The 20,444-nt window shown below is 32.5% G+C and overlaps 2 protein-coding genes and 1 non-coding gene across 7 annotated transcripts; all 3 read right to left on the reverse strand.

Annotated features, from left to right (window-relative positions):
- Nucleotides 1-1,637: 1,637 nt before the first annotated feature.
- On the reverse strand, nt 1,638-12,233 carry LOC120275515. Of its 5 annotated transcripts, none has more exons than XM_039282156.1 (20): nt 11,999-12,233; nt 10,945-10,994; nt 10,816-10,859; nt 10,704-10,729; nt 10,445-10,577; nt 9,919-10,065; nt 9,600-9,716; nt 9,401-9,485; nt 8,526-8,634; nt 8,353-8,420; nt 8,091-8,216; nt 6,880-8,009; nt 5,849-6,052; nt 5,685-5,745; nt 4,538-4,651; nt 3,581-3,694; nt 3,411-3,500; nt 3,087-3,182; nt 2,109-2,180; nt 1,638-1,846 (listed from the first exon to the last, which is right to left on the reverse strand). In XM_039282156.1, the coding sequence occupies exons 5-18, from the start codon at nt 10,552-10,554 to the stop codon at nt 3,171-3,173; spliced, it is 2,487 nt and encodes an 828-aa protein (XP_039138090.1). In that variant the 5' UTR covers nt 10,555-10,577; nt 10,704-10,729; nt 10,816-10,859; nt 10,945-10,994; nt 11,999-12,233; the 3' UTR covers nt 1,638-1,846; nt 2,109-2,180; nt 3,087-3,170. The 5 variants fall into 5 exon arrangements, with proteins under 5 accessions (XP_039138090.1, XP_039138082.1, XP_039138071.1 ...); XM_039282148.1 differs by having other exon boundaries at nt 2,109-2,186; XM_039282137.1 differs by lacking the exon at nt 3,087-3,182 and having other exon boundaries at nt 2,109-2,186; nt 12,031-12,233.
- A 1,514-nt stretch (nt 12,234-13,747) lies between these two features.
- LOC120269642 (60S ribosomal protein L18a-like) lies at nt 13,748-16,382 on the reverse strand. Its single transcript, XM_039276877.1, is given in 5 exon segments — nt 13,748-14,234; nt 15,422-15,454; nt 15,456-15,486; nt 15,570-15,685; nt 16,230-16,382. Coding segments are annotated over 5 exon segments (537 nt in total). The 5' UTR covers nt 16,245-16,382; the 3' UTR covers nt 13,748-13,892.
- A 25-nt stretch (nt 16,383-16,407) lies between these two features.
- TRNAF-GAA lies at nt 16,408-16,480 on the reverse strand. The gene has a single exon. It is a non-coding gene; the product is annotated as a tRNA-Phe (tRNA).
- Nucleotides 16,481-20,444: the final 3,964 nt, after the last annotated feature.

Raw genomic sequence — 20,444 nt, forward strand, 5'->3', positions numbered from 1 at the left:
TTTTATTTATTGTATTATTTAGAATTGGTCGATATTGTATGATATTATACATGGGATAATGGTAACAGTTAGATGTAAATCCAACAGTAATATATGACGTCCCTAAATTTGAAATTTAGAGATATCTCTCAATGTCCCTGTAAATATAATAGGAAAATCCACTTTTATTTTAATATATACCCCTATAAAATCTCATTATTACATATCATGCATTTTCGTTTATATATATATATATATATATATAGTAGTGCTTCATTGAAGCTTTACATCCCAAAGGTATCATTTTCTTTGTGTGGTAATGATATGCATTCAATTCTAAGTTGGTTGTCCACCTTCGGACCAGTTTGATTGTTCACATGCTATCAATTATTTCAGATATTTATTGCTGAAAAATAAAAGAGAAAAATAAAATGACCAAATGAAATGTGACCCAATTTTTCAATTTTTTAATTAAAATTATAAAAATTAGTAACTCAAAATAAATTTTTTTTTAAAAAAATTCTTTTAAGAAACTCTCATAGAGATGCAATTCAAGAAGACGATTCTTTGTGATTTTCTAATAAACCAAGAGAAATTGAGATTTTTATATAAATACATCAAAGTCCAATATTATTATTTAACAAAAAAAGTGAACAAATTGATTAAATATTTTTATTATCATTTTATACCATTTAGGTGTGCAACTCTAAACACTTAACATTTGGCATGTATCATAGATATACTGCATAGTTACTTCTTTTCGGTTTCTCTTTTTTTAAAATATATATATATATATTTATATTTTATAAAAAAAATATTTGTGATATATGTATACTTAATTTTTAATTAATTAATTTTTTACGAACATACCGCATCTCTAGACATGCATAAACATAAAATTACTAATTCAATACATTTATATCCCACTTTACATAAATTGAGATTTAAACTCATCTCTTTAGCAAAAAATACAAAAACAAACTCCCGCAGTTGAGCACAATACAAATTCAAAAACTACAATAAATGTTAATTAAGATTTAATAGATTGATTAATTTTAAGTTTTAATTTTTTTTATTATCACCGCAAATCTAATAGTTTTAAAACTAGAGTTGAACGGTTAAAATTTGTTTAGACAACAGTTGATGCGAAATCCGTACTGTAACCACATAGTTTCAGATTTCTACGAGGGTTTATCTGTAAAAACACAAAAGAAGAAAACATAAAAAAACAAAAACAAAAAACAAAAACAAAAGAGCTCATCCATCAAAGATTCAAGTGCAGACCAAAAAAAACAAAAATCTTCACAAGAATCACTAGACCACTCCAGCTAAAAAACACAAACACAAAATACAGACATCAAGAGAAATAAAGTTTTGTCAGCATTTCTGCAGTAAATCCAGAGAATATCTGCAGTTAATTTTGGCCATAGATTCCATCCAAATCATCAGAGTCTTGTTGCTATCCATCCAGCACCTGAGGCTGACCAATCAAATTATAGTATTATACACAAACAATTCCCCCCATCTGCACATTCAAAAAAGCATCCTACCCACTTTTTGCATGAAATTAATAGCAACACTAAAACTGCAGAAAAATACTCGAAAACATAGTTTGACCACCGGAACAACTACTTTGTAATGTACATAGAAAACGATGATAAAACGGAACATGTGGTATTTTAACCAGACTGATTTTCAGAGGCAATCATGGTATTGATCGTAAACAAACGACATCATGTTAGTCTTTCAAAAGAGAAAACACATTAAAGGTTTGAGATTACAACAGAAAGAAAGCACTATGAACTTCGTCGGTGAGTGATCTCAAAGTAAGGGATGAAATTGTCTGCCATGTTGAGCATGTCAGTCCCTGAACTCAAAGAAAAACACACAATGAATACACATCATCCATGAGAGCCAATTATTGATGGTAAGATTAAATTATCTATGATTACGAAAAGCATTTTGGTTTAGTCCAATTGGCATAAATGTCGAACAAATCATGCAAAAGTTGATCTGAATTCATAAACTATAATTAACAAGAACAACCACATTAATACATCAAGAGTTCTACAAGATGAACTTGACATATAGAGTAGAATTGCTTGGCAGAAAAAGCCAAGATTTGGTACCATAAGCAGAGTATGCAGTCACTGAACCCAGGGTAGGGTGGAAGCTACTCTTCAACATTCTAGGGCATACTTCTGAACCTAGAACACATGGGAAAAGTCATTGCCAGAGTAACTTAGTATAAAAGTGGAGTAAAAAAATAAATAAATAAATTGTAAAAACAGAATCAACTGGTTAACCAGACGATGACTTCATTGATTTTATGATCATAATGAATGATTATTAGATAAGCAAAAAAATCAGAAACCACAAAATGCGTCATTTCAGTTATCTATATTAAAGAATCCAGCACTAAAGTTGTTAAAAGACAATACTGGGACATAAAAGGTTAAAAAGAAGATGCATGAGCACAACTGGAAAGCGGAGTAACAAAGTAGCAAGCTATATTTTGGTTGTTCCATAATTGATATCAGATATCACAGGACCTACAGAATGGATTATGGATCCAAATCCTACTGTTTCATAATCATGGCACTTGTTTCTTTACTATTATGATTCACCTCCAAATTCTAATTTCACATGAGAAAATTAATTTCATCCCATGTGGTTAGAGGGATCAGGTTGACCGGTCGGGTGTGACCCACATATAGATCGACCCCACGTAAACAAAAATTAAACTGAAATCACTAGCTTGAACAAAGCACGACAAAATAGGGTTAAGAGTATAAATTGTTCATGGTTTAAGTGACGACCACATGATTCACGTGGAATGACAATTCCAAATTTGGATTTCAGAAACCCGTGAAACCCAATAAATCATAAACAAATTACACAGCATAAAAGGAAGTTTTGAAACGCCCCTATATATTAGCATTTTTCAGCAACTCACCGTTTAGAAAAATAATATTTCAAGGGTGGCAAATCTAGGACATGCCAAGAATTAATTCCCAACAGAATGCTCCACAGAAACTCGAAATGACCTTAGCCTCAAACTCTAGAATTTTTAGCAGATGCTTATGAATAAAGACCATCAACATTACCACTTCTACAAGCAAAATGTGCCTTCCAGAATTTGTCCCATTTCGCATAGTTTAAATCCAAGAGGATGTACTTCATCAAATGACTCACAGTGACTCCTGGTGAAAAAGAAAAGAACAGTTTTGTTCTCCATTGCATTAGTGGGTAATGCCTTCAGATCCATTTCAAACAGGATTCATGAGAATTTCTATAAAAAACTGTTGAAAGGAATGGCGACTCGGTCACAACAAGAATATCTGTTCATACTAATGAGTTGTTTAAAGAAGTCAATGAGAATGAGCTCCAGGTAAGCTGAGCTCATGCATATTCGCCTCCATAGCCATTACCTCAAGCATATTTTCCTCCAGGAAAAAATTTGATCCATTGCAATTTGCCCCATTCGACCCATCATACTGAAGAATCCGAAGCTTTCCTTCCTGCATTGAATATGAACAGTATCCAGACATTAGTATAAGTTTAAGAGAGAAATACAAACATGAGGCTCCAAGTATTTCACCTTTGTTCCATAAACAAGGCCTCCTCCAACTAAAGGATGAAAACAGGCAACATTAACCTCATCTTCTGCGCTAGGAAGGACTCTCACAAGTTCCATGTCTGAAACTCTATAAACCTGGGGAGGACATCAGGAAGCTTTTTAGCATAAAAACTCACAAACCACAAAACAAAAAAGATTTTCCAGCTTTAGTTTTAGCATTATTACTAAATTTTCAAATTGAAGGAAACCATAAAGTTCGACCCAAGTTTAACTTTCAAGATCAGCATCTACTAACAATCTTTGACCTTAAGCTATAATCAAGTCTCTAAGCATCCGAATAAGTATTCACTACATGTAGATTGTTAGAACATAAGCAACAAACATTATCAATTACAGCCTGATTAGATGACTGGACAACAGTGACCAATTTAACACCAAAAAGGCTTGACAAAATATATGCACTAAGAAACAGAAAAATAAATGATGAGAACTTCATTCGAGGAAATCGACTAAGCCATGGAGATAAATGTAAATAAAGTACATATGCAAATCATATGGATTATCATCTTATAAGATCTCTCAAGAAAACCCACCATCGGTCAATTTCTTTCATCTCTTGTAGACAATTTTTTGCTTGACAAAAACTTCTTGTCAAATTCCAGTTGATTTAATCAGTGAACAGTTAGCAACCAGGAAAAAAACTTGCAAAGAAAAAGATCAACAAAAAGTAGGCATTATAGAGCTTTAGAAACACATTACACAAAGTATAAAATAGAAAATGTTTCTCATCCATAGTATGACACTTCCGAGTTCCACTGTAACTAAAGTCAAACAAGTGCCAAATGCACTAATATATTGACTTAAAATAAAAGTTATACAAGCAAATTAAAGCAACTTAAGAAAGTGATAATTACTACAATAAAATCTATGTTATCACATTAAAAAGTGAGGAAAGGATAAGGAAACAATGACATTTACCTCCAAAACAGTGTAAATAGGAATTGCAGTTTCCCCATCAACAACGATGCTCCTCAATAATGAATTATGCCGGCGACCATATGCTAATAATATGTGTTCTGATGTGGGTGAAAACTGCAAATGACATTAAAGAGTTTAATAACACATCTTGATGACCCTTGAATCCTTAACTACACCAGCTATTTACAATTGGAGCCAGAACACCATAGAAGACTAACAATGCAACTCTATGACAACAACAAATGGGCAATCTACAATTTAAACCTGTCAACTTATCAAGCATAGTTTCACTAACAACATGAAAGTGGAACTCTTATACATGCGCATTGACACTAACTCTAGCTGAAACCAAAACTGATTTTGCATCAACATGAGACAATGCTCACGGCATCAGCATCGCAAATGTGCAGGCCAGGCATTAATTACCAATATAAATGTTTTGAACTTGCTGAAATTGAAACGAACTACAGCCATTAACCAAGCTAATAAGAGCTGTGTGGATCAAGTTTTTAATAAATTTACAAATTTCCAGATTCTATTACATTTTTTTTACAATTCTAAATATATCCTCAGAAGAGCAGAGTATCATATAGGCATGACAGTTCACCCTAAAAAGCAGCAAATTAGTGTCTCCAAGTAACTAATGTCATATAAAAAAGCATAAAACCATCAGTTTTCAGTAGACATTTCCTTTACATAAAACCAGTGATCACACAGGGCAAAGAGGTAGTCAAGTTCAGATTAACCTATGGTACGATTCAGTTATATGATTGATAGTACCACCATGTTCTAGATCCGGCATAAGTCATTCAATTTGATACACACAAAATTGGCTACTAAATAGTCCAAGAAATCTTACATGATCAAAAGCTAGAATCCTAATAAAGTTGGCACTATATAAATAGGAACTGCCAACAAATATATTAACCATAACAAATATCAAACCGGCCTTTGTGCTCGGGTGAAACAAAGAACTATGCATTTTGCACCTACATCAGCTTCACATACCCAGCTCAAATTGTTTTATATTCTTTGAATAGACTTGATACCAAGGAACCAAATATTGCAGGCTAAAAATGAAAAAACAAAAGAAATAAAATGCAAAATAAGAAGAAAAAAAGAAATGAATTCAATTTTAGCTGCTAACCTGAATTGAAGTTAAACAATGAGCAGCTCGGATAGCCCTTGAAGCTAGAATAGATCCAAAACTGCATCACATCAAAACAGTCAAACAGGAGAACATAAAATAATACGATCAGCATTAAACACTAGGTGAATAAATGCAGTAGACTATGAAGTTCAAAATCTTACGTTGCCTCCTCAAGAGAATAAATTCGAAGCTCATACATGACTTGGTGAGCTGAAATAGGGTGGCGTGTCGGAGAAGTTGCAGCCCCGGCAGAATCATAGTGCATCTGTGAATGTAATCCAGGATCACCTTCTAACCGAGGAAGCATACATGCCACACAAGCTGCTAGAAATCTTCCACATGGGGAAAAGTGGGCACCCATTTCACTGAGATCATGAAAGAACATTAACTATGAACATACATGACATCACAAGGCGGAAAGTGGCTTCAGTACATCAGTATTAATATTGTGTGCCTACTTATATTTGAAACTAGATTAACAATTAAACATGGAAATAGTTAGCAAAATTGATTCTTTGCAATGCCACACAAACCAAATTCCAATGCCTACATTGACTATCACCAAGGAAGAATATAAAAATTCAGATTCTAAACAATCACCGAAAAATAAAATAAAATATTGATCCAATATCATAGACCTGGATTTGCATTACTGCTACATGACCTCAAGTAGGCAAAAGCATCTCTAATGAGAAAGTATATTTTGTTAACGTTTTCACTGCATAAGATATGAGCGTCCAGGGTTGTGGTTAAACAAAAAAATTAAAAATAAACATGCACTCAAGGGAAAACAACATTAACTTACATTCTGTTCTCATCACAGACTCATCAAGTGGAAAATGCATGATCATGTGCTTAAAGGGAAGCATAAAAGTTTCAAACTAATAAAATGTCTAAAAACCCACCATTAGCAAGTACATGATAATGTTATTAACTGAGAATTTAGCCAGTGTATCTAATAAAAAATTAAAGAGACAAAAAGACTACTGATAGCAAAAAGGATACAACTTCAACTGAAAGGCCATATTCAAATATGAAAATAAATACATTTACAATGCTAAATGCACTATCCTCCGGCATACATAAAATGATTAAAAACAGCCAGCCTTGCAGTTGCACATGAAACGAGAGTAACTTATACTTAAAAATAAAATAACATGTAAACATTCATAACTCACATGAGAAAATATACCTGCATAATACAGCATGCGGAATAGTCAACTGGCAGATATCATTATCGAGAGGAGCACAGGGATTCTGTATATCATGTGTCCATATTCTTAGCTTCACTGTGCAAGGTAACTCCGCAGCTGCAGCAGCGGCCAATGATGAGGAAATATCAGATTCAATGTTGCTTGGGGCATGATGAGCATCCACTACATCGTTTTGAGGGTGTGGAAAAGAAGCACCTTCACCAGAACCTGTTGGAGGAATCAAACGAGAACGTGGGCGATGACGAGAAGCACTACGTCCACTTCCCCTAGTATGACCATAATTAGTCGGTATACCTGAAGAGGCCAGCAATGCCTCCAAGTTCCTTGAATGGAGTAAATCTGCTGAATTTGAGCTGGGTCCCCGAACCACAGGTAAATTTCCTTGGGCAGTAGTGTTCACAGGGCCCATAGTATGTAAGCCAGCATGGGACTGCCCCATTAACCAACCTTGCAAGAATGGCAACTCCCAGCAAGCAGGATCACTGAAAGAAATAAATGGGTGAACATGCCCAGTCTCTACACTTCTTGAAAGCATTTGTAGATCAATATTGCCCAAAGGATGTGAAGCATTGACGACAGGACTACCATCAGGTAAAGACCTAGATTGGCTGGTTGGCATTTGAATAGTCATTCCATTCAATTGGTAAGTACTTGGTGGGACAGCAGAAGAGCTGTTTTGAAGACCACTTGGAGGTAGGGAATCATTGTTTTCCGCATTTTCCATTATGGAATCAGAGAGAGAATTATTGTTTGCACCTTCTGTTACATTTTGCAAGCAAGGAATTTCTGCAGGGCATGTCTCCATAGGTGCCATTGAATCATTTTGTCTCTCTGTATTAGGATACGAAGGTCGTGTTGATTCGACTCTTTGCTGGTTATTGACTGAAGTGGTAGCCCTGTTAACATCTTGAAAGGATGTTCTTTCATCCTCTTTTATAACTGTTGGCCAGAATAAATAAGGGGAAAGCATAAGAGGTAATTTGGCTTCAACATATGGACGGAGACTAGAATTAGCACTTGCAAAGAAGACAGCAGGTGGAGGATATTGCACATAACCAGCAGACGTTGCTAGAGTCAATGGCGAATCTGGAGAATCCAGGTCATTTACCTACAAAACCATTTAGTCAGATTCCCATGAACTTACGAAGACAAAAAAAAAAGGCAATTTAGACACTACATATAACTCAACCTCAGCAGTTAATAGAAATGGGGCTGCATGAGGGTGAAAATGCACAGCCCTCAATGAGCGCCTTGTCTTCAGCACAATAGTTGGAGAAGAAGGGTCTCCTACTCGGTTGTAATGCCATATGAACAGCTGGATAACATTCATGTGGTAAAGAGTTAATAAACCCCTCACAAAGGCATTCAAGATAAAACTAATCCAATAGCAAGAACTATCTGTCCTGGAGAATATGGAATTAATCAAGGCCAATAAGTCAGGATTACTTCACCTTGTGACCTGAAGCCACAGCAAGAATCTCTCCTTGGGCATGGAATGCAATAGATGCTATTGGACGATCTGCACATCAAAAAAGTACTTCAAATCTATATCAAACACCATGTATAAAATAAGGAACAGGCAAATAATTATTATTTGCCACTGTATAAAGGAATGAGAGACTACAAAAATCGCGTGATCCTATGCAGTCCCCAGTATGAGCATTCCACAAACGCACTTCATGATCCAAGCTACCACTGGCAATTATTTCTGGGCGTAATGGATGGAACCTAACCTGCAGGTAGCCAAAATACTCATTAGCTCACTACAAACATGATTACTATCAAATGATTTTTCGAAGAAGTAAATTAATGAAGTTGAGTGACTAACTTGAGAAGGATATAGCAACTGTAAACAGAATCAACATAGACCAAAGAATCAATAGCTAAAGAATTGAATAACAAGACTGACCTAAACTATTTAAAATAACAAACAAGGGAAATGTTAAATAGCAACTTGTGTTAGTTTAAGATAAATGCACGATAAACCAAAGCTGAACATACTAGATGGTATTTATGTCTGGATATGCAATTGAATTTAAATTTTTTTAAGTAAAACCCTTGTCTATGATCTGAAAATTACTCTGTTTCTTTGTCAAGTATCTCTCAAACCAATTTCCATTTCAAAGAAGCCTTTAATAGAAGAACTAAATTCTCTTCTTTAAAAAGCATAAAGAAGAGGATTATGTCCAATATAACATCATGACATCCCACAATCTTAGAACGGGGTTCATTATTATTGGTACATGCTGAATAATTTTCTAACTCTTACTACTGCAATATTCATTTGTTGGTGATGTCTTATTCAAGAACAGGAACAAAAACATCAAGCAGGACAGTTAATAGCCGTGACACACTCTTAGTCTTTCCTATCTTCTCAGCTTTAATTAGCAATCGATATAGCTAAGATTAATAAAGAGGATAATAACCGAAAGGCAATAAAATTATAAAACATGGGAAGAAATGCAATAATGCTATAGATAGCAGTAGATGCAGGCATACCACCCATGGTGTCCGCCTATGGCCGCTTAACACTTTCAAACAATTACCAGTTTGGCAGTCGATTATTTTGACAGTGTGATCACCACTGGAGAAAAAAGAAAAAAAAATTGCAAAGGAATAATTAAAAGAGAGAGAGAGAGAGAGAGAGAGAATTGATGTTTTTATGGTTGATATCTGCAAAGGCAGAGGTGTAGCTTACTGTGTGGAAGCAAGTGTTTTGCCATCTGAACTAAATGCCGCAGCAATTGTTGACCTTGGTGGAGGAAGAAGAGGACAGTATCTGGCAGACAAATGCCTTAAGGACTCTGCTTCTACCCTGCAAAAGCAATGCTCTACACAATCAGCAGTGGAAACTAATGTTCAACTCCAAGTATTAAAATGTAAAGAATCAAGTAAAAAAAACTCAGATTTCAAGCCAGTTTCTTCAGATTCTCATGGGCATTTGGATTTTTTTTTTAATTAGTTATTCTAAGAAGGACTGCACTGTTCATCATCAAAGAGCACAAGAAATTGCTTACCAAGAAACAAGAGCATGTCTTGCATCTGTTATTTCACATCTTGGCGCAGTACAATCAACTCTGTTTTTTGAAGGCAATCCCCAAAGCCTTTTGGAGTGTCTTCCTCGAGGAGATATCTCCCTTGATTCTAACAGCTTAAAAACATTTCTGCAATAAGGAAGCAAAATATATATATATATCATAGGCATAAGTAACAAAGTCAGGAAGACCACCATCATACCTAACACTATTATGGTTTCCTAAGAACAAAGAAATGAGCGCATTATTTAAAGCATGGCACAAGGAACACGTTTCCTTCAGACAAATACATTTCAATATTTGTTCACTTCAGAATGCAAGAAAACAAAAACCCAAGAAAATAGGGTGCCCTTTTGCATCCATTTGGCATTAAAATGACATGTCAATCATGTAAAACCAGATTGAACAATATATAAAAGATTAGAACTTTACACTGAAACCTACACCCGCTATGATCAAAGAGCGTAATGAAAAATTATTTGTGTACAGGAAAAGACAGCATATTGACCTGTGCCGTGAGCAAGAATTCGATGACGATTGCAAAAATACAGGACAAGACCCAGATGCTGAAGTTGATGCCGTGGAAAACTTTGCATTATCTAACCATGACTGAGTCATTTCCTTCTCTGAACATTACACTCCTGAATATGAATAACAATATGGTGGCCACAAAGGTTGTTAATAGCATAAGAATGCATTTCACAAACATACCAACAATAGAGTATATACCAAAAAGGAAAGAATCAAAGCTAATCCAATAAGCATACCTCAAACAAAAACATTCATTGTCACTCTGCAAAATACAAAATTTTAAAATCATCAACCATGTGAATAAATGGTTTTGTTTCAAGAGAAAAAAAATTTGCAACTTAATGTTACCTTCAGACACCCAACTCGATGAAACCTTAAGTGAAAATACCCTCCTACCAACAAGAAGGCAAAGTTAGACAGCTTACTAAATCTCTATCCGTTTGGATAAAAAAAGTTTCACCGTTTCACTGTACTGACATTTAGCACGCAAATTGCTGAAGTGATTCTCCTTTTGTGTCGAGAAAGAACTATATCATTCCAAACAGTCAAGTGTAAGACTAATATGCTGTTTGCAGTAAAATATTTCACTTATTATCAGCTTATATAATTAACAACATTCAAAGAAGAAACAGATCTAGATATGCCAGATTAAAAAGGAAAAAATAATAATAAATAATGATGTGTTCCAATTGACTATATTAAGCACAAGAAAGATTCAGCGGAGACTAGGTGAATCAAAAAATGGTGTTTCCCTCAAGTATGACAAAATTAAATGGCAAATCCAAGAACAGACATTTATTTTTCAGATGAGTGAGCCTAGAGTTATAGCAGTTGTGACAAACACCTTATCCCAAAGAATTTAGAAGGCAACATGAACTAGAAGGAGAAACAAAATCATTTACGCCAAAGGTCCACCAAAATATTGAACTCAGAAGAATGCTTGTACGCGAGCACCAAGAGGGAGAAAAGAAAGAAAGGATAGTTCCTTGCAAAATTGCGGACCTGCGAATTGAGCTCCATAGAAATCCAACAGCCGTTCTTGCAACCTCTATTACGTAACTTCAATCAAGAAATGAATTCTTAATTTCACACCCTCTCATAACAGCATTCCCTCTCCTCATATCCTCAACATCATGAATTCTCATCAATTCCCAAAGAAATCACCATGCAATTACCGACGATCAATCTATATTTAAGGTGAGAAAGAAAAGAAAGGCTGGATCATTGGAAAATTGAGAACTTGTGAATGAGCACCAATCAATCTACTCACCTTTCTTGCAACCACAATCACAAAAATTCAATGAAGAAACAAACTCTTGATTTTGCACTTGTCATTACAACATTCCCTATACTAAAACCCTCAAGACCATAAATTCTCATCAATTCCCAAAAAAAGCCCACCTCTAATTCCCAACTCATGACAAAGATCCGATCTTTACAAGCCCCACACTAACAAGACAAACTAAACACCCGAAAAAACAAAACTTTCAAAGATAAACATCAAAATTAAAACAGATTTCAAGAAAAATACCTCAAATCGACATCGAATTCCACAACCCGCACCTGATCAGAGAGCAACAAAACCCAATTCCACCTCAACGGCAAAAAACGCTTCAATGGTACAAATTGATACAAAGGGAGCGTGAAATCTCCGGAAATTCCTGCCGATTTTGGGCAAACGGCCCCAAGGCAGCCACCACCAACGTCGGCAATGAGATTTGAATGGCAAAAGAGAGAGAGAAACGAGAGAGAGAGAGAGAGAGAGAGAGAAGAGAGAGGAAAACCTAAAAAAGAAAACTATTGGGAATTGGAAAGTAATCTCAACCGTCCGATTGAGATCGGACGGATGAAAACGCACACCGTGTCTTAGGGCGGGTGCTGCTGACGGAACGGACCAGATGAGATCTAGAAGCCGTGATTGTTTTGGCTTGCGTCCAGATGGGCTATGACGTGGCAACTTGTTAACGGGTCGGATTGTTTTACCTAAACCCGACCCGCTATTAATTATTTTTAATAAAATTAATTTTTAATTATTAGGTTTTTGTGCATTATTAGTTCTTATGTCTGGCATGTATCCATTATTGCCCATGAAGTGTATATTTAATTTTTTTTTTTAAAAGTCTGTTATGATTAAATGGCAGGTTTCATAATTAGAAAACTATTTTCATTAGGAGCATCCTATTGTCTCTGATATTATTTATATATATCTCTTCAAAAAGCTTTTCTCTAATTTTATTTATATATCTTCGTTTTTCTCGGGTTTTTTTTATGTCTATCAAGAAAAATCTATAAAGTATTAAATATTTTTTTTTTAATTTTCTTTTAGTAATGTACTTACACTTTTTAAAAAATAATGGAGGAAATTATTTTTAGGAAATGTAAAATATCATTTTTTACAGAAAGAGTAATAGAAAATAATCAAAATAGAAAAAAAAAACTATTGAAATTTTAATAAATTTTAATAAAAAATTTAAATAAATTGATACAATTGTTTATAAATTTGAAATATCAACTCATTTTAAATGATTTTTTTAATCTGCATAAATTAATTAACTAAAATAGAATAGCAGAGAAAGTAGAAAAAATATTTTATAAAACATGTCCAAATATTATGAAAATTAATTCCTAAATAATTTTTCATTTGCTTCCAAAACTATTTAATTTATTATAGTAATTGTTTTTATATCAAATAATTGAGATTTAATTTAAGGGAAGATTTATTTTTATATTAAACAATTTCTCTTAATATAATAATCACTAAGTATATTAAAATACATTTTGAACATAATAAGTTTAAAAAAAATTAATATTGCTATAATCCAGACCATTTTTAATATTGCTATACTTACAACTAGTTGCAGATAATCAAATAACCCCATACAAAACAAAGAGTGATGATCCCACGGAACTGGTTCCGTGATAGTTATTATAGAACCAAAATGTGACTCAACCCCACCTGTTGAATTGCCTCGATTTAATAACTTCTAAAGTAAAGTTTAAGATAATTATTAATATATACCTAGATTATATAATAAAAAACAATAAAATTTATAAACTCATAGCTAAAAATGAACCACGTTTTGATTCCGTGATAATTACCATGAAACCGAGTCTACGGGATAAAAATTCACAAAAACAAAGAAAATTAACACTCACACTCACCGCTCCCTCAACAAACCATAAACAAACATGAAACTGGAAATAGAAAACGATGTCTGAAGAAAGACTCACTAAGATCAAGAACATCCAAAACTTAGAACCATGAAAAAAAACAAAATCATAGTTTAAAAAAAAAGATTGATATAATAAGCCTGTTCCATGTCTTGGCACAGAAAGGAAAGATTCATTAAGATAAACATCCAAAAACTAGCACCATGAAGAAAACAGAATCATAATGAAAAGATGATTGATATAGTAAGCCTAATCTACATGAAGAGATTAGGGCGAGACGCCTTGAAAGTGGTTTTAAGCTTCCGAGTAGGGGGTCGGACTTTCCTGAAGACGAGAGGGAATTTGATCTTCGAGTCATGGAACTGTTTCGTGCTCTCACGCTTGCAGAGCTTGGCCGGGATGGTGGCAGTCTTGATGATCTGGATGCATGGGAATCTGACACGGTGCCGGGATGCCATTTCATTGTACATCTGTTCGACCGCACCATTGAGTGTTGTGTCTCGGTATTCCTTGTACATGTTGTGATAGCCGGTTCGACTTTGATACCTCAGCCAGATACCATAGTTCTTGATCTTTGTTGGATACTTCTCAAATATCTAGGAGAAAGGTAAGACAACAAAGGATTGGATTAACTAAATAGAAACTGAGAATACACAAATCAATTGCAAGGAATTCAGTCTGGGAAATAGATTCAGTCAATGCAAGGCAATAGGTAGCAGCAAAAAAGAAGATTAAGTCATAAATTAAGAAAAAATGAACAAAATTGGTAATTAATATCTTTGACAGCAAATTTTAGGTTTTGTACCATTTCTCCAAGTGATTTTTTTAACAAATAACAAGACATAAGTGATAAGACTGGTTGGAATTGTTATGGACATAAAGAAGCAAGAGTTACTCGCATGAGAATTTGGAAAGAAAGGTGAGGCTTAATGACAAATCCTTAGAATGAAGATACATGCAATGCAATAAGAACAATTTCTACATAGTATAGTGACGAGATCATACTCATACATGTTAAGGGTATATATATATACATGTATTTCTTGATATATATATATATATATGTAAATAAATATTATCTCAAGGGTTTTCAAGACAACCGAGAGCAAGTAGCACATAATACACCATTGGAAAATAGAAGTATTTGAAATAATATTTTCTGTAATGAAGAAGCAATTCAAGATTCAAATCAACCTTTTCCAGATGATATTAGTGTCTATTTCACGTAAAATAGAAAATAGTGCTTTTAATTAGATAGTCTATTGAAATAACACAAGCTAAAAAAAATGAGATCAATAGCAAATCTATAAACTGGGAAAATCACAAATAAATATGGAAATGACGGTTGAAGTAGAGAATCAATGCAAACTAAGGAATAAATTGGCTTTCATGGCAAACAAGTTAATGAACATCTCAAATAACCTTTCAGTTGATGAATTTAACCCATCCATTGGGCATGAATATCCAATAAAACGGACCAGAACTCATAACAATAGTACAATGCAAAACAGTTAGCATTGCCAACAATGCAAAGAGAATCACTTTCCAAATAGCAGATAAAAACAAGTAAATTTATAAACTAACAAAAAAAATTATCAGATAATTCAATTGTGATATCATATTTCATAAGAAACTAGAGAACACATGATAGTTTACAAGTTGAACTGCATTTGCATCACATCAAATGCAACCTTACACACACCTCACAAAACACATTAACACCAGAACCTAGAATAGGTAAAAGTCCTCATGAAACAACAACCAAGGAAACGACAAAACTCACCTCATTGATGGCAAGCACTTGCCCATTGCTTTTTCTTAACCTTCTTCAACTTCCTCAAGAAGTACCTGACATATAGCACACAAATTAAAGGGAAAAACAATAACAAGAACCATGATAAGCATAGAAATCATGATAAATCAACAAATACCAGAACTTTGATTTGGCTCGGACTTCATTTGTTGCCCAAAGCTTCATGCGGAAAATCTTTGGGTGCTCATCAGATGAAGTGGGGAGAGCTCTGCCCACGACCTGGAACTGATGGAACTGCAACAATACATCAAAATTAACAATAAAAACAAAATCTTTCACAAAATACATCACGAATCAACATATAATTTCAGGTGGAAACCATAAACACAATAAAAAAAAACAACCTTTTCAAAACAAAAGCATTAATAACAACAAAAGATCACAAGAAAAAAAATACCATAAAGTAAAATTGTCTAACATTCTGCAGATCTAAAACCTCACATAACTGCAATAATACATCCAAATAAACATAAAAACAAAATCTTTCACAAAATACATCCCGAATCAACATAAGATTTCAAATGGAAACCATAAACACAATAAAAAAAAACAACCTTTTCAGAACTAGAGCATTAATAACAACAAAAGATCACGAAAAAAATGCAGAAAAAGAAAGAAAACTCAAAATTTTACAGATCTAAAACCTCACAGACAATGATTTCAAGCAAAATAAAAACAAATACCACATGAATCCAAAAACCAGATCAAAATCAACAAACATAGAACAAAGATTAAGGATCTGAACATCAAAAAAAGAGATTGAGAGATTAAAACAAACCCTGAAAACCCCCATCGATCGGAGTCAGAGGGCGACAAAAGTTCAGAGCTCCGTCCGCCGCACCGAAGTCCCGCGCTTTTAAAATGGACGAGGGTTGAAAGAAACCCTAGCGTCGAATTCTTCCGAAAAATTACGAAAATGCCATCATGTGAAAATAATTTTAAAAAAAATAATTTAATGCGGTGAGCGTGGATCGAACACGCGACCTTCAGATCTTCAGTCTGACGCTCTCCCAACTGAGCTATCCCCGCATTTGTTGATTTTTCTTTCTTCATACATTTATTTAATTATATATTTATTTTTTTGAAAGCTTAATAATAATATAAGTTGCTTTTGGATGTATCTTACTGTAAATATCATGTTAAAACCATCTTAATGATTGAGAAGAATATTAAGCTGTAAAAACAAACAAGAGCATTCGTTAAAATCTCAAAAATTCAACTCAGTTTAACTTACTTATTTAAGTTTAATAAGCGATTCTTCAGTCTATTAAAGTCTAATTTTTAGTATGTAAGATATATAAAGTAAGATTAAATACCCCCAAACTTGATTTTTTAAAGGTTATGAATAGCTCGTACTATAACATGTTCGAATTGTAACAAGTTAAACATCTCATTAGTATTACAGTTATAAAATTTTACCATATGTGTATTGTTGTGACTAATGAGTCAAATCGGAGCTTTATATTTTCCCAACAAATGACTCTTAAGTTTGACAAATGAGGTTTTATTACGATCAATTCTGACTCGATCCAAATGGTGGTGCCGAGTCGAGCTTGAACCTAGCAAAGCTCAGCTCAACTTGGATTGATTACAACCATTACGAATATATTGAATATAGTTATATTTTTTAAAAGAACAATATGATGCTCATTGAAATGAAAACTTGTACATTGGCATGTATACATTACACTAGGCTTGGGCCTTCTTCTCTAAAGTCCACAACCTACATAAGCATTTCATCACATATCATATAAAAAAAGGTTATGTTTTCATTGACTTGCATATAATCAATTACTACCAAACAAATTCTTAAATCATATCAAAAGCACAAATGTTTTTTATCTTTTTGGTTCACTTTCAGCAAAGCAAACTTTTCCTTCTCATTGTGTGCTGATAATATGGTAACATGTTCACTTCTTAAGTACATCATCATTCTTGACTTCATACTCAACATTTCTTAGTTTTCACACATCATAGATGAGTCACATAGCTTTGTTATTATTTAGTAAATAATAACTCATATCAATTAATTTAATATGATTTTGAATATATAAGCATAAGTTTCTCATCTTATCGGCTTTAGTTGTTATATTGAACCAAAACGGAATAATATGCCTGGTTTTTCATCTTATATGACATAATATGTGGTTTGTTTAGTTTGTTTGTAATGTAACTAATTAAAATAGTACTAATAAAGATATTAGAATGATTAAAATTTTCACAAATATCAATTTTAAAAAATAAATTTTTAAATTGAATCAGGCTCCATAGTATGTCTGGTTTGGTAAATGAAAGGGACACATATAATATATTTATTTATGTACATAATTTCCAAATTTAGGATTTAAATTTGAAATTAAAAAAAGATTGATACGGTCTAAATTTTGCATCATATGCAAATCTTTAATTTATTTAATTAATTTTTATGTGGTGACCTTGGCCGCAAGTTAATATAGTGGACTTTTATGGATGTAGACATTGAGCGTAAGCATTGAAGTTAATTGAAGTATAGTACTTACGGAAATAATTAATGTCAAACATTACTAATTATTCGCAAATGGCAACTAATAAAATTTTAAACTTCGCTGATTTATAATGAGTTATGCTGCGGTTTTAAAATTCATTAATTATTTTGTATACTAAATGTATTTTCTCTTTTTGCATTTGGTTTTTACAATTTTGAGTGGTTTAAATCAATATTGTATATAGACATACAATGTAAACTATGATTAAACAACTCTTTATAATAAAAACTATTGCCACACCTGGTTTGGAAAGATCCCATGAATATTTTTGCAAAAACCAATAAATACAATTAAAGTTTATAATTATTAATATTATATTTAATTTAAATCAAAATTGATTAGCAATTTGTTTCTTTTCTTCCTTCAAAATATTTATTATAAAATTAATAAACATAGATGAATATTATATTATATATCACATATCATATAATTAAAAAATAGTTTATAATTCTAAAATAATATTTAAAATATTTTTATTAACCTAGCATCTACCCTAAGGACTCCATGATTGAGTCATTTACATGAGACCAAGAGTGTTACGAAGAGTTTTAAACTGCGTAAAAGGAGTGGTGGTAGTTAAATTGAAGAAGATTGTATCTAACTAAAGAACTGAAACTGAAGTTGGAGAAATTCTCAATTGAAGTTCGGATTTGTGAAGGTGGGAAGCATTCCGATCATTGGGGAGAGAACGGTATCCCAGACAATAAAATAATCGACAAATAAAAAAGAGTCTGAGCCATCCGATTATTAGTAAAATCTGGGTCTTGCATAAAAATGTAGCCATGACCCTTCATTTTCATTTAAATGAAGGGAATGCTAACCTATAAAAAAACAATGATGATGATGATGAGAAACTTAATGAAAGCCTTTATGAGTCCTTTCTCCTTCTTCTTCCTATCTCCCTTCGCTCTTCGTCCTCCTGAGATCTTTTTGATCTTTCTATTGTTAATTCTCACATATCACAGAGCCTAGAAAGGTTAATATTTGAGCTGATTTTAATAACTATAATCTATAAATACCAAATTGTCAATATACTTTTCCCACAAATAAAGATATTTTTTAATCATTATAATTAGTTTGAAACAACTAATGGAGTATTTAATGCAAATAAGTAAATAAAATTAAATATTTCCCATTACTAATATCACATTTAATGTAAAGACAAATAATTAAATGCAAAAGAAAAAAATACTTAAAAAACGAGGTTTAAAAATCTTCCTAGAAACCCAATGACATTGTACAACTACTTTAAATATATAACTAAGCAAATTCCTTTGCTCCGCATTAATTTTTTTTTAACAACTTTGATGGTTATAAGGTAATATTATATATAGACATAATTTGAAACACAAATAAAGTATTTTAATTAATAAAATTATAACATCATCTAGAGAGATGTTATGAAAAAATGAATAAATCAAATTCAAATCCAAATGAAACAATACATAGTAGAAAAACTATTAAAAAAACACAGAAAGAAAAAAGAAACTAATGCCTAAAGAAACTTTAATTACACAATAATAGCTATTACAACCTCTTCTACAACTCATTAAAAAAGTTCGAAATAAAAAAAGCACTAAACGTTAGGCTTATGATCAATTTTAATACCTCTTATCCTTAATTTTCTATAATTTGATATTTTCAATTTTTTTCTACTTTGCTTAGAAATATACAGAGGTAAAATCATATTTTCAAATATAACTTGCAAATTGACTTAAAAAAAATCATGATTACATAATTCCCTATGGGCATACATTTACATTTTTTTATCGCAATAATTGGTTTTGAAAGGTTTAATGGAATATTTAATGCAAAATTAATTAATGCAATTAAGCCTTTGTACTACCAATGTCATAATTAATGCAAACAAATATTTAAAGTACAATAATATTTTTAAAAACATTCATGATTGTTCTTTGAAATGTTCTCAAGGGTAGATTATGCATCTAGGAGTATTTTAAATATATGCATAGACAAAATTAATGCATGCAATTAAACATTTATATTACTAATGCCATAATTAATGCAAACAAGTATTTAAGTGCAACAATATTTCTAAAAAAATTTATAATTGTTCCTTGAAATATTCAGTAGGCAAATTATACATCTATTTTAAATATATGTATAGATAATAATATATAGATATATTTTTTTCTTTTTTTAAATATTATATTAAATAAAGAATTAAATGATTGTATCTTCATCATAAATGGTCACATTTATTTTGTTCTCTATATTATTTTTAATGTGCATTCAATTTCTCTTGTATGAATATATCATTCTTTGCATTTCTTTTTTAAGCTCTTTATAAGTTAGATTAAAGAATTATTATTATTAGTGGAAATTGCCAAAAACACCTTGTAAGTTTCTGAATATTGCTAAAAACACTCTAGATTAGTTTTTGCACTCCCTCAAAAACCCACTTCCTTTTGAATTGATGATTTTTTTAAACCCCCAAAACATCTAAT

Source organism: Dioscorea cayenensis, chromosome 2 (assembly GCF_009730915.1).
Source record: "Dioscorea cayenensis subsp. rotundata cultivar TDr96_F1 chromosome 2, TDr96_F1_v2_PseudoChromosome.rev07_lg8_w22 25.fasta, whole genome shotgun sequence".
Classification (NCBI taxonomy): Eukaryota; Viridiplantae; Streptophyta; class Magnoliopsida; order Dioscoreales; family Dioscoreaceae; genus Dioscorea; species Dioscorea cayenensis.

Excerpts from the sequence above, each read along its gene's own strand:
- LOC120275515 (XM_039282137.1), bottom strand. The coding sequence starts at position 10,554 with ATGACTCAGTCATGGTTAGATAATGCAAAGTTTTCCACGGCATCAACT. Across the intron at positions 8,635-9,400 it reads ATAGGCGGACACCATGGGTG|GTTAGGTTCCATCCATTACG; the intron begins GTATGCCTGCAT and ends GGCTACCTGCAG. Across the intron at positions 3,695-4,537 it reads CTATTTACACTGTTTTGGAG|GTTTATAGAGTTTCAGACAT; the intron begins GTAAATGTCATT and ends TGTCCTCCCCAG.